General features: G+C 45.3%; 1 protein-coding gene across 1 annotated transcript in view; it reads left to right on the top strand.

Moving 5' to 3' along the window:
- Positions 1 to 14,940, top strand: part of cacna2d3a (calcium channel, voltage-dependent, alpha 2/delta subunit 3a) — a 1,196,772-nt gene that overhangs the window by 790,547 nt on the left and 391,285 nt on the right. The window contains exon 13 of the mRNA XM_086001643.1: positions 9,171 to 9,304. Coding sequence (XP_085857769.1) covers positions 9,171 to 9,304 — 134 coding nt within the window. The remainder of the gene's footprint in view (positions 1 to 9,170; positions 9,305 to 14,940) is intronic.

Genomic DNA, 14,940 nt, shown 5'->3' with positions numbered 1-14,940 from the left:
TCTACGCGGAGTGAACACACGAAAGGCTGCTGGACCGGATAGCATCCCTGGACGGGTACTCAAGGAATGTGCTGATCAGCTGGCTGATGTCTTCACTGCCATCTTCAATCTGTCATTGGCCCAGGCAGTAGTCCCTACATGCTTCAAGACCGCTACCATTATTCCTGTGCCAAAACAAACGGCTGTGACGTGCCTGAAATACTATCGACCTGTCGCACTCACACCCATCATAATGAAGTGTTTCTAGAGACTGGTCCTGGTTCACATCAAAGCCAGTGTTCCCGCCTCTCTTGACCAACACCAGTTTGCCTATTGTGCAAACAGATCAACGGAGGATGCAATCACAACTGCTCTACACTCGGCACTGAATCACTTAGATGGTAAAGAGACCTACATCAGAATGCTGTTCATAGACTACAGCTCAGCATTCAACACTATCGTCCCCAACAAGCTGGCCACCAAACTCCAAACTCTTGGCCTGAACACTTCCCTCTGCAACTGGACCCTGGACTTCCTAACAAACAGACCCCAGTCTGTCAAATTAGGTAACCACACCTCCCCCACCCCCCTGACCCTGAACACGGGGGCCCCCACAAGGATGTGTGCTGAGCCCCCTCCTCTACTCCCTCTTCACCCACGACTGTGTGGCTGTTCATGGTTCCAACACCATCATCAAGTTTGCGGATGATACCACGGTAGTCGGCCAGATCACCAACAACGATGAGTCAGCCTACAGGGAGGAGGTCCAGCATCTCGTGAAGTGGTGCGCCGATAACAACCTGGCCCTTAACATCAAGAAAACTAAAGAAATCATTGTGGACTTCAGGAAGTCTAAAGGCGGAAGTCACACCCCCATCCACATCAATGGGGCTGTGGTGGAAAGGGTGGACAGCTTTAAGTTCCTCGGAGTCCACATCACAGAAGACCTCTCCTGGTCCCTCAATACCTCCTCTCTGGTGAAGAAGGCCCAGCAGCGCCTATATTTCCTAAGGAGGCTGAAGGGATGTAACCTGTCACCCCTGATCCCCTCTAACTTTTACCGCTGCACAATAGAGAGCATCCTGACGAACTGTATCACATTATGGTATGGCAGCTGTAGCTACTATGACCGGAAAGCCCTGCAGTGGGTAGTCAAAACTGCCCAACGCATTACCGGCACCCGGCTACCGACCATAGAGCACATATACAAGAAACGCTGTTTACGGAGGTCACGGTCCATCATCAAAGACCCTACCCACCCCAGGCACAGTCTGTTCGCCCTCCTGCCACCTGGGAGACGCTACAGATGCATTCGCACCCATACGACCAGATTTAGGAACAGCTTCTTTCCCAGGGCTGTCATCCTACTGAACTCCACAAATAAACTAAAGCCTGCACATCTGCCAATGCACTTTATTATGGTTATGTTAATGTTAATGTATTACAAGCCAAATGTATGTTGAATATTTAAATATCTTAATCTAAATGTACACTCTCGGGAGCCGCAAGCCTACATTTCGTTGTACTGCACTTGTGCACTAACAATGACAATAAAAGTTGATTTGATTTGATTTGATTTGAAGTTGTGAAGGAGGAGAGAGAAACAGAAGTGGAGGAAAGAGAGAGATACAAGTGAAGGGGAACAAAAGTGAAAGAGGAGACCAAGTGAAGGAGCAAAGGAAAACAAGTGAAGGAGAAAGCAAATGGAAGTGAGGAAGTGAAACACTCTGAAGTGAAGGAGCGAGTGAAAAGGAAATTCAGGAGAAGAGAGACAGCAGTGAAAAAAGGCAAGCGAGAAACAAAAGTGTGAAATAACAACAGAAAATGCTGGAAAAACTCAGCAGGTCAGGCAACATCCGTGGAGAGAAATTTGAGTTGACGTTTCGGGTCGAACCCTTCTTCAAAACTTGAAAAGAAAATAGATCGAAGGTGTGAAGATCCTTTTAATGGATTTACCTCAGCAGGAGAATTTTTTAGTGGACTCTAGTGTGAAAATATTGAGGACACACTACTTGATGGGATTCCTAGCATTGTTGTTGTCACGATAATGAAAATTGATTTTCTTATTAAGCACTCCTCTAAATCTGATTATGCACCAAATGCAAAACTATTTTTGCTAATCTAAAGTGCATTAATATCGGTATTAAAATTGGACCATTTATTTTTATATCTACCTGCCAACCAACTTGCTGGGCACTGCAGAATGCTGTGTTAAAGATGAATAGTAAGTGTAAAATTATACTAAAAACTGATCTGAGTTCAGGCCGAATGACTACACTGCAGTTTAGGCAGAGGTTGCATGGTCCAAAGCACATTGCTGTCACAGAGGTCAGCAGCCCTAACATCAATTTTCTCACAATGATTTTCTCCATGAATGCTTCTTACTGATGGTTGCAGTTTTTAGTGTTTCTACATGGCATACTGTAGAACTAAGAAAGGTGAAAAGGAAGTGAAAAAATTAGAGTTGTTTCAATGACAAAATGATGAAATGTCCCCTATTAAAGTCAACTTTTCAAATATGTAACAATGCAATGCTGCCTCTGAAGATCATACATGTGCTAAGATTACATTTTATCCAATGCTATAATTCAGTACATGAATTTACCTATAATTTTTGTTAATCTTTCGGTTTAAACTGTGAATCCACTAGTTTTACAGGGCTCATAGAGTAAGATAATCACAGTATAATTTAAGTAGTTACTTGTAATGTACTGTTACAGATAATTCCCTACAGATTTGTAAGCTTGAGAATGAAATCATTCCAAGATTGGGTTACCAAAAAGATTGGGGGTATAATTGGTCTTGAATGGTAGCGCAAAGTGTGTAATAAGGTACTGGGAGACTGTTTTACACCCTACTCAACTTTCTTTTCCATGGACTTCAATGGAAAAGAAAATCAAGCGAGGTGTAAAACAGGCTGCCGATTTGTTATTGTCTGTTTTGCGCTTTTGCCCAAGACCAATTTCATCACTATTGTTTCTTCTTTAATGACCATTAAGAGTTAAAGAAAGAACTTGCATTTACACCATGTCTATCACAACCTCAGGTTGTTCAAAAGTGCTTTACTGCCAAAATATTTTTGACATGTACTCACTGTTGTAATGTGGTGTAATGCAGCAGCCAATTTGCACACAACATGGTCTCACAGATGGCAATGGGATAAATGACCAGATTGGCCAGGACACCAAGAGAACGCCCCTGCTCTCTTCAAATAATGCCATGGGATCTTTTACGACCACCCAGGAGGGCAGATGGGACCTCGGTTTAAAGCCTCATCTAAAACATTGCACCTCCATCAGTGCAGCACTCCCTCACTACTGTACTGAAGTGTTTGCCTGGATTATGTGCTCAAATCTTTGGAGTGCGGCTTGAATCCATGACCTTCTGAGTCAGAGGTGAAAGTGCTACCACTGAGCTACAGCTGACACCATGGCCGCAATTTCCCCAACCTCAGCGGGTCCGTGGCAGGCGACATCGGTGGCGGGTCCTGGCCTCGCTGCTGGCTCCAGCCCACTGTATAGAATGATTTTCCCCTGATTGGGCTTGTTAAGCCCACCCAGCACATTTCCTGGCCAATTGAAGGAGGTGGGTCTGATGACACCATTTGATGACATGTCATCAGCTGGTTTCCTTAAAGGGACCATGCGCAAATTTATTTTGACAGTTGTGCTGTCAGTGTTCCACAGCATTAAAGTGCTGCAAACAAAGACTAGCACTGCATAGAGGTGCACAGCTGCACCCTGGCTCTCCCATGACTCCCTCCATATGCTTATGGAGGGAGTCACAGCACGCAGGGAGGTTCTCTTCCATTCCCATAGGCGGAAGAGACCTCCCCAGGAGATCAACGCATCCTGTTTGCACATTGCACAGGAGGGCATAAGCAGGGATGTTGTCAGGAGGACCAGGCTGTAGTGGCGCAAACCTTTCAATGATCTCAGTAGATCACGAAACGTTAGTACAAAGCCACACTCAACCTCATCCCGCTGTGCCACTCATCACATTCCTATCACTCTGCCTTCCCCACCCTACTCCTGCACATCCTTACTCACACCAACTTACCTTGCACCTCCACCCATCCCTCTCTATCTACATTATCACTTCCCCATCTCACTAGCCACCCCTCACACTCACCCTCATCCTAGTGCAATCATACCAACTAACAACACACAAGGGTAGGCACTTGGGTGTTTTATGCAATGTTCATGTAAAGTTTCTGTTAATGTGGTGCCAAACATTGAAACCTTTATTTTCAACACTTTGCATTGATGGACAGATCTGTGTGCACGGATGGAAGTGGCTTAATGAGTTGCAGTGAATGGTGAGACATAACAGTACCCCACGCAAATGAGATGAGTGTGAAAGGAATGACTTGGGCATTGTAGGGATGCTTTATGGTGTTGGTGTGGGGTGGTGTTAACCTGGCGCATCATGTGGTAGCCAGGGTGTACAGCATCAAGTGAAGTAAATCTGGCCATGATGAGGCCTCCCGGGCAGCAATGTGCTCAGGTGCTGTTGCCCTCTGTCCTGTGCAGCATCAGTTGATTGCGGAGAAGGTGGTTGTTGTTGTTGGAGCTGCTGGTGTTGGAGCTGATCGTGGTGGGATCGTAATTGTGACCATCTTCAAGAAAGGTGACAAGTCTGATTGTGGTAATTACAGCGGAGTCTCCCTGCTGTCTGCCACAGGGAAAGTCATTGCAAGAATCCTCCTCAATTGCCTTCAACCTTCAGAGTCGCAATGCGGATTCCGCCCACTAAGGGACACAATGGACATGATCGTCACCGCGCGTCAACTACAAGAGAAATGTAGGGAACAGCACCAACTGCTGTACATGGCCTTCTTTGACCTCACAAAGGCCTTCGACACCGTCAACCGAGGTATTATGGAGTGTCCTCCTCAAATTCGGCTGCCCTCAAAAGTTTGTCACCATCCTCCAACTGCTTCACGACGACATGCAAGCCGTGATCCCAACCAACGGATCCACCACAGACCCAATTCACGTATGGAGGGGGTCAAGCAAGGATGTGTCATCGCACCAATGCTCTTCTTGATCTTCCTGGCTGCAATGCTCCATCTTACCGTCAATGAGCTCCCCGCTGGAGTGGAGCTAATCTACAGAACAAACGGGAAACCGTAGCGTACGAGAGCATGGGCCTTACACTAAACATCCATAAGACAAAGGTCCTCTACCAACCTGCCTCCGCCACACAGTACTGCTCCCCGATTATCAAAATCCACAACAAGGCCTTGGACAACGTGGACCACTTTCCATACCTCGGGAGCCTACTGTCAACAAGGGCAGACATCGATGACGAAGTCCAACACCGCCTTCAGTGTGCCAGTGCAGCCTTCGGTCGCCTGAGGAAGAGAGTGTTTGAAGACCAGGACTTCAAACCCAGCACCAAGCTCATGGTCTACAGAGCAGTAGTGATACCCGCCCTCCTGTATGCTTCAGAGACATGGACCATGTAGAGCAGGCACCTCAAAGCATTGGAGAGGTACCACCAACGCTGCCTCCGCAAGATCCTGCAAATCCATTGGCAGGATAGGTGCATCAACGTCAGTGTTCTCGCTCAGGCCAACATCGAAGCTTTGATCATGCTTGATCAGCTCCGACGGATGGGCCACATCGTCCGCATGCCCGATACAGGACTCTCAAAACAAGCGCTCTACTCGGAGCACCGACATGGCAAGAGAGCCCCAGGTCAGCAGAGGAAACGCTTCAAGGACACCCTCAACATCCCCACCGAAACCTGGGAATCCCTGGCCCCAAACCACACAAAGTGGAGGAGAGCATCCAGGAAGGCGCTAAACACCTCGGGTCGATTTTCATTGACCCATGGAGTTGGGATTGGAGGCGTGTGGGGGGTTAAAGTCCCGAATTCAGGGGTCCCGACACCATCTCGCCCCCAACCCGCCTCCATGTAAGTTTCAAAGGAGGCGGGTACCCGCCCCGCACTGGGACCCGCCTACCCGAGGCGGGAAGGGATTAGTGCCAATTAACTGCCTGTTAACAGGTAGTTAACAGGCAGTTTTTAGCCTAATCCCTATTTTAAAGCTTGAAGTATGGGATTCCCGATGACTCCAAACCACGCCAAGTTAGAGGAGTCGAGCCGTCGGGTTGAAGGGCTTGGAGGGGTCGAGATGTCGGTGTTCAGGTGAGTGATGGGTGCATGAGTGCAAAGGTAAGTGTGTTTGGTGTGTCTAAAGTGTGTAAAGAAGTTTAAATTACCTGTACTTACCTTTACAGCCTTCCTTCCTTTAGGTTTCGGGAGTCCATCATCTAACCGGCACAGAAAGCAGAATGGCTGCGATCTGTCAAAAGTGACAGCCTGCAGCCTTCAGTGCCGGTGAGATTTGATTTCTAACTGAGTCTGTGTAGAAGGACTCAGGTTAGAAATAAAACTGTCAGTGTTTGACAGCTTCAAACAGCTGTGCAATACTGATATTTCATCTGTCAAAACGTCTTGACAGATGAAACTTCAGCCTGTGACGTCACCTGTTGCCGGGTGGCCCTTAATTGGCCTGCTGAGCCCGCTGGGTGGGCTCAACAAGGTCAATCAAGTTAAAATCGCGTGGATTGGCCGCATCTCGATGGAGGCAGGACTACAACCCTGAAAGTTGTAGTCCCGCCTCCTTCCCGACTTCTGAATGAAAATCACCCCCTTCAAGTCTCTTCGCCAGGAGCAAATGGAAGCCAAGCACAAACAGCGCAAGGAGCGCACGTCAACCCAAGCACCCCATCCACCCGCCCCTTCAACCACCGTCTGCCCCACCTGTGACAGAGACTGTAGGTCCCGCATTGGACTCATCAGTCACCTGAGAACTCATTGTTAGTGTGGAAGCAAGCCATGCTCGGTTCCAAGGGACTGCCTAAGAAGAAGAAGAATGGTACCCCCTGCAATGGAGATGAGTGTGAAAGGAATGGCTTGGGCATTGTAGGGATGCTTTATGGTGTTGGTGTGGGGTGGTGTTAACCTGGCACATCATGTGGCAGCCAGGGTGTACAGCATCAAGTGAAGTAAATCTGGCCATGGTGAGGCCACCCCTGGCTCCCAGGCAGCAATGTGCTCAGGTGCTTTTGCCCTCTGTCCTGTGCAGCATCAGTTGATTGCGGAGATGGTTGGTGTTGTTGTTGGAGCTGCTGGTGTGTCTGGTGCTGCTGGTGTTGGGGATTCTGAGGACCAAGGTGAGATAGTTTCAAGGGCACCGATGCTGATGTAAAAGATGGCAGATGAACTTGAGATGGCAGAAGTGCTCTGTCAATAGTGAGAGAGGTTGTTCCAATGAGGTGACACTGGATAGAGAATTTACTCCAAACACTTGCAACCTGCATAAAGCTCACTCTGTCTTCCAAATGCAGTAAGCAACAGCTTCTGAGCTTGGAAAATGAACAGCTGTGCAATGGGAGCTTTTATAGCACATTTGCAGCTGTCAAGTAATGAGATGATTTCATGGTCATACAACTCCCGACCTGCTTACCTGATGTGATCCCCGAGCAGCATGGAGCTCAAAATTCTTCTTAATGGGCTGTTAACAAGGTCAGAATGACCTGAATTGCCTCCCCTGCCACTGCGTGTTGGGTCTGTTCAGCGCTGACAGACTCGACATCTGGGAAAGGCGTGTGGCGGCGGGTTGACAGCGGGGTCCTGACCCGCTGTCAAAATTTTTTTTCCCACCCGAACGCACCTGCTGACCCCCTGAAAAATCCCCCCCCCATATGACTGTATATATTGATAGTGTTACTAATCTAATCACCCTGAGCCATGCCACAAAATTTGTCTTAAATTTCTAATCTTAATTCTGAACAATCTAATTTGACAATGGAATACTGTTACCTAAAAGGGATGGCCATATAACATTGGCTTGTGGACAGGTATGAGATTGATTCTTGGGAATGGTAGCAGCATTGAAATATACTTCTGTTGAAATTGTTGATTTTGAAGATGTTGAAATTAACATCTGTGGCTTTGGGTTACACCACCATCGAATCTTGGTTACCATATTTGAGTTGCATTAGGCATGCCAACAATTTAGTGTTTACATTTTTTTTAAAGTGTCAATATCTGTAATATTGATGTCCTTTTGCATTAAAAACATCTAAAAGTCTAATCTTTTTCTTATTATTTAATTATTCTTCCATTTATCTTTCCCTTACTTCATAACTGCTCAACTACACTGGCTTTCTTTTTAACAGTCGAGAAGGCTGTGAATCATCTTTGGCTTTTATTCCAATTCCACGGCCCTCGCAACTCACAATATTTCATATTTTCTCACTTTGACAAGTAATAGGTATTTGTAAATTTCTCCAGTTTTTTTGTTTATGACTGCTTTATGTAGGTAAGGGAAAATAAAATTATAAAGGAAGAATAAATTAAGTTGTAAAAATAAAAGATAACATGCTTATTTTAACTAAATACATCACGCATATTTTAAAAACAGTATTGGAATGAAGTAGCAAAGCATTGCACAAAAAGCACTGATGTCCAGGCTGTCGCCATTTTGGTGGGGTCCTTCATATGGATGGCCCAGGCACCTACCGAAAACAGGCAGCCGCCTCATTAGCCCATGTAAATCGAGATCCTATGACGTGCATAGGACTCAGATACAATGTTAGGCTTTGACTGGACTAATTACTTGCTGCACAAGCTTCACCCAGTGGAACTGTATATAGAGTAGTCTAACTAGTGGTCCTTAAAGAGACCACTAGAGGCCACTGCGAAAATAAAAATGATATCCCTTTCCAGAGGGACCACGTGGAACGTGGATAGTCCTCCGGGCCCAGAAAAATCATCCCACACATTGCTGGTTTCTCCACTTCACCACCACCTCCCCCCTCCCCCACATTCCACGATTGCCTGCTTGTCCCCTTTAACACGTCTCTGCTGGCTCAATTCCATGGAGGTACCAGCGGATTCCCACCCTTCCCGATCCAAGCTGCCTATCTGCGCTCCAAACATGCGGGCAGTTCGCCGATAACATCTGGCGGGCAGCTGTGTGCTCTTCCCACCATCCACCCAAACTGAAAATTAGCCTAATTGTTTCCTGATATTTTTCATTTGTTTCAGTGGGACATTCTAATTTTCTTTCCACAGGTTTTCATTTTATTCATTGCTTTTTTGTACTTGACACAGTAACTACAATAGTTTATTTTAAAGATTTTCTTCCTCTCTGAACTCTGACTCTGTTTTAGGATATTTCTCTCAGATTTCTACCCTGGCTGATGTGCAAGAAAATGTGATGGAATACCTTCATGTTCTAAGCAGACCAAAGGTCATTGACCAGGAACACGATATTGTGTGGACAGAAGCTTATATTGACAGCACCGTAAGTTAACATTCACTAAGTTTCTGCGTAACCAAAAATATCTTAGTGGAACATATGGGAGGGAGCAGCCACATAGAGCTGATGTGGAACCATGTTGCATATTTTGAAAGGAAACAGGCTATCTGCTTTCCAGAACCTGTAAATAACCATTAGCGGAATGTTTGAGTAAATATTCTATTTTCCAAAATGTTTTCTATTTGGCAATGAATTTATTTTTTAATTGTTCCAGTTTTTATTACTGTTTTCTGTAGGTATTGGAAAATATAGTTAAAAAGGAAGAATAAGTTAAGATAAAGGAAAGCATTTTTATTTCAACAATTTTTTCATGGAGTTAACTAGAACTCCACAAATATTTTAATAGCAGCATTAGGGAATGTAGGAAAGTGTTAAGAAAAAGAAAACAGCAGAAAATGAAGGAAAGTCGTGCAGCTGAAATTCATTCAGATTAACCGTTAAATTTGGCAAGAGGGATAACATGGAATAAGAGAACAAGTTTTGCCATCTGTACTTTGTGGCACTGCAAAACTGTTACATTTGGTTGTCCATTCCGGTCCAGATGGTTTCATTAAATTTAACAGCCTCCAGAGGTTTTAATAGCAGTGTTAGGCATAAGTGAAACATACTGTGGCACTTCATGGCTCATCCTGCACACACTAAAACTCTGGCACAGGTTATTAACATTATGGTCAAGACAACCTAAGATGACATAGCGAACATTATCAGCAATGGGGAATTTTAAACTGTATTTTCTCTGATTGAGGTAGATTTTGACTTTGTGTGATCATGTATAACGAATGATAGTGAATTCTCTCCAGAAAAAATTGAGAGCGATGTAAAATAGGCTGCTGATTTGCTATCACCCGTTTTATACTATTGAACAAATTCAGCATCTACCCCATTGAGTCACAGTTTGACACAATAATGAAGGTATTCTGAAATCCCATGATGTCTGACTGCATTTGGCCACAGGGCTGCAGACAGTCCTCACTCCTCATATATAAATGTAAACAGTAGTGCATCTGTGGATGCTGTATATTCTGCAATGCAGCTTTAACACAGGCATTAAACAAAATTACAGGCTGTGTATGAAATTTAATATTTTTGGATTTTTTTTTTTAATGACTTGCATTTCATCAATGTCACTAATGAAAAATGGATCTTGATTTCTGTGAAAATGTCGGTAATAATGTAAACAATATGGAAAAATAGCAAAATGGTCTAAAGAGTCAGCTTCCTATTCTACTGGCCCTGCATTGAAGGTTTGTTCCAAGAACAGCCTATTTAGAATTGCACACTAGCTCAGTTTGTGAAGAAAAAATGAAGCTGGAAATTGATGTGTCAAATTACAATTTAAATTTTGGTTCTCATCTTGCACCATATTATATATTTTTGTCAATAAAGTGTGTGACATGATTTAGAATTTAAATTGGACTGCTTTGTGCCTGATTTTGGGGTGTGTAATGAGTGCTGCAGGGAGGAATATCTTCCCTGGAGGTTTGGCGGTCGCCATATTTGTCCGGGTAACTTTTAGCCGTCCTATGCAGTTGCTGAGGCAACTGAAATATGTAAATTCGCCTGTTAAAGGACCCTTTTGCGAAATTGGATTGTAGGAATGTTGGATTTTCCGATTCGGAGGCCTGCCCGCTGATTTTTGGCACCACCAGTCGGCAGACAGGCTGCATCAGTGATAGTTAAAGGGATCCTCAGCTGCACTCCGGTAAGTCTCCGATTCGTCTATTAGTGGGCTTGAAGAATTTCTTTGCCTTCTGTGACTTGAGATATTTTGGTGAAAAGTTCTGGAAAGTGACTTTTTGCAACTGTAGCACTGTCTGTGCAAGGGCTTCCGCTGTTTATTGTGGTAAAAGGGGTGTTTTGCTGGATCCGCCTTTGGGGACTGCAGGAGGAGGAGGAGCAGCAAGCAAGATAACGGAGACTTGCAGCTGCTGGAACAAGAGGGCAAAGGATGGACAAGTGCAGGAGGCCTTACAGCATGTGGGTCTTCCACACAGCCATACCACAACAAGAGCTTTCATAGAGCAAACCATTGGTGTTCGGAAACAGAGGGATTTGGGTGTCCTTGTACATGAAACACAGAAAGTTAACATGCAGGTACAGCAAGCAATTAGGAAGGCAAATGGTAAGTTGGCCTTTATTACAAGGGGTTGCAGTACAAGAGTAAGGAAGTCTTGCTGCAATTGTACAGGGCTTTGGTGAGACCACACCTGGAGTACTGTGTACAGTTTTGGTCTCCATACCTAAGGAAGGATATACTTGCCTTAGACTGGGTGCAAAGAAGGTTCACTTGATTGATTCCTGGGATGACAGGGTTGTCCTGTGAGAAGAGATTAAGTAGAATGGGCCTATGCCCACTGGAGTTTAGAAGAATGAGAGGTGATCTCATCGTAACATGTAAGATTCTGAGAGGGCTTGACAGGGTAAATGCGGAGAGGCTATTTCCCCTGGCTGGAGAGTCTAGAACCAGGGGTCACAGTCTCAGGATAACGGGTAGGCAATTTAGGACTGAGGTGAGGAGAAATTTCTTTACTCAGAGGGTTGTGAATCTTTGGAATTCTCTACCCCAGAGTGCTGTGGATTCTCAGTTGTTGAGTATATTCAAGGCTGAGCTCGATAGATTTTTGCACTCTAAGAGAATTAAGAGATTTGGAGATCAGGCGGGGAAGTGGAGTTGAGGTCGAAGATCAGCCATGATCTTATTGAATGGCATAGCAGGCTCGAGGGGACGTATGGCCTACTCCTGCCCCTGTTTCTTATGTTCTTAATCTTGAACACAAGCATCAATGCAAAGAAAATGAAGCACAGCAGCAAACTGGTTAATTATGGTTCATTTGTTTACATGAGAACTAAAAATCACCCTTGTGCAAAACCCCAGCACCTTTCTTCTGTGTCTGATTGCCTATTCTGGTGCTCTTACAAGGTGCTTCCCCAGTAGCCATCACATGGGAGGGAGCTGCTGAATTTTCATCGAGGGCACTTGAGATGGTCGTGGTGGGCAACCTTGAGGTGCTTGGGCCTTAGAGGGCTCGACTGCAGACTGCAGCACTTGGCCATTGAAGCTGTCAGAGCTACCAACAGAGGCTCCAACACTGTGAGCCTTGCTGCAGTGTTCATAGAGCTTACCACATGGCCCATGGTTGACAGCATTGTCTCTATGCCCCTCTGAAATCCCCCACATAAATTGGAGTTGGACTCCGCCATACTCCCCGGCATCGTGTACAGTAGTTTGTCGTGCACAGCCATCAGTCATTTTCTATAGGCTGGGCCCTGGAAGTTGTCATCTGTGCCCTCTGCAGCAGGCCTAGGCTGCGAGCTTAGTCTCCAATGAGCTGGTTCCTGGTTGTCCTATCCCTCTGCCCTTGCTCCTGTGCACTTGTCCTAGGTGGATCTCCCCGCTACTTGACCCTCTACACTACATCAGTTTCAGAGCTGGTACAGGAAACTCTCGATTTACCGGCACCCAAACAACCGGAAATCTCGGTTAACCGGCAAAATTCAGGAGTAGGTTCAGTTAAGTTTTTCTTCATATTAGTGGCCGTTTCTTGATTCTTGGCTGTGTAATCGGGGGTTTCTGCACTTGTTGCTAAGCAACGGGGACGCTTGGTCTGTGGTCGGGGTTCTTGCAGCTGTTGCTAAGCAACAGTGAAGCCTGGATATGTTGCTGTGTACGGAGCTCTCGTACCTTTTAACTATAACTCTCTGTAATCCGGACATTTTGATAAACCGGCACCACGCCGGTCCTGTCGGTGCCGGATAAAAAATAGCTTCCTGTACCTGCAAGAGGAAGGTCAAGTGATGCAATGCACTCTAGAAAGTTCTTTTCCTCTTCCTCTGATCCAAGAAGCCCCTCTATTCCTGCTGGACCTAGAAAGGGACAAGGACTAGCGGTTAGTGGCAAGGGGAAGCAAAGAGAGATGAGTGTGAGCTCAAAGCAGGACTACTTTGTCATGCAGAACATGTATAGGGAGGTGCCATTGAGAAAAGAAAAAACGGGTAAGATGGCCAAACACCCTGCGCAGCGTGTCCTCCAGCCTTGCCAGTGGTAACTAACCTGACGTGCCCCTGCCCACAATGTCCATGGTGGCCTCTTCCAATGGGGAAAGGAAGTGGCTGAATGGTTTCACTCCTGTCCATTCCTATTCCCTGTTCTTATGTGACAACTTGTCTTACAAGAAAAAAGGGAGTGTGTCGGTGTGTGAGCTGATGAAAGGTTGTGAAGCTGTCAGGGTAGAACAGTATTGTTGGTACGTGAAAGATGGCACAGGTCTGAGGAAGTGAGGCACGAGGCGAGTGATTATGAGGACAGTAGCTTGCGCAGAATGTGTCAGTCGCAGCAAAAGGAGGCTGAGTGAAGTGTGCTGCTGTGATTGGAGGATTGCGATTGCAGGAGTGATGAGAAGTGAGGGAGGGAAGGCTTGTGTCTGTTGGGGGCTACAGGTGATGCAGGGCTAAGGATAGATAAGGAGAGAGCAAGGGAGATGTGAGTAGGACTCTTACCTTAGCCGCTCTAGTGAGATCTTTGAATTTCTTTCAGCGTTGCAGCCAGGTCCTCTCACTGACATCATCGGCTGCGGGTTTTTAGTCAGTCTGTTGTAAAACAACTGAACAAATTCATATCACAACAGCACCATGGAGCATTAATGCTTATCTTTATTGAGGATAGACTATTTCCTGTAATTTATAGTAATGTAAAATAATTTCAAAACAGTTATGGATTGAATCACCATAAACATTAACATAAAGAAGGGTGATTATTAATGAATTAATGTTGTTTAACTTTAGTATTATAGAATCATAGAATGATACAGCACAGAAGGAGGCTATTCAGCCCATTGTGCCTGTGCCAGATCTTTGGTAGCACTATCCAATTAGTCCCACTCCTCTGCTCTTTCCCCATAGCCCTGTAAATGTTTTCCCTTCAAATATTTATCCAATTTCCTTGTGAAAGTTACAATTGAATCTGCTTCACCACCCCTTCAGGCAATGCATTCCAGATCACAAAAACCTGCTGCATAATTTTTTTTTCCTCATGTCACCTCTGGTTCTTTTGCCAATCACCTTAAATCTGTGTTCTCTGGTTACCGACCCTTCTGCTACTGGAAACAATTTCTCCTTATTTACTCTATCAAAACCATTCATGATTTTGAACACCTCTATCAAATCTCCTCTTAACCTTCTCTGCTGTGAGAAGAACAATCCCAGCTTCTCCAGTCTCCCCACATAACTGAAGTCCCTCATCCCTGGTACCATTCTAGTAAATCTCTTCTGCACCCTCTCTAAGGCCTTGACATCCTTCCTAAAGTGTGGTGCCCAGAATTAAACACAATACTCCAGCTGAGGTCTAACCGGTGTTTTGTAAAGGTTTCACATAACTTCCTTGCTTTTGTACTCTATGGCCCCGATATTGAGGGGTGGGTTTGGTGAATGGGGGGTGGCGGGTGGGGGCGCAGAGTTTCAGTCGGGAAACTTGGGTTCAGGTTTGAGATTTTTAAAATGTTATCTCTCACCTGACCCCAACCCACCCGTTTTTGGGGGTTAAAATTCACCCCTTTGCCTTTGTTAATAAAGCCAAGGATCCCAAATGCTTTTTGTAACAGCCTTCTCAACTTGTCTGGCCACCT

Source organism: Somniosus microcephalus, chromosome 11 (assembly GCF_052327205.1).
Source record: "Somniosus microcephalus isolate GS21.2 chromosome 11, FLI_Smic_1.0, whole genome shotgun sequence".
Classification (NCBI taxonomy): Eukaryota; Metazoa; Chordata; class Chondrichthyes; order Squaliformes; family Somniosidae; genus Somniosus; species Somniosus microcephalus.
This window is presented reverse-complemented; position numbering and strand designations above follow the sequence as displayed.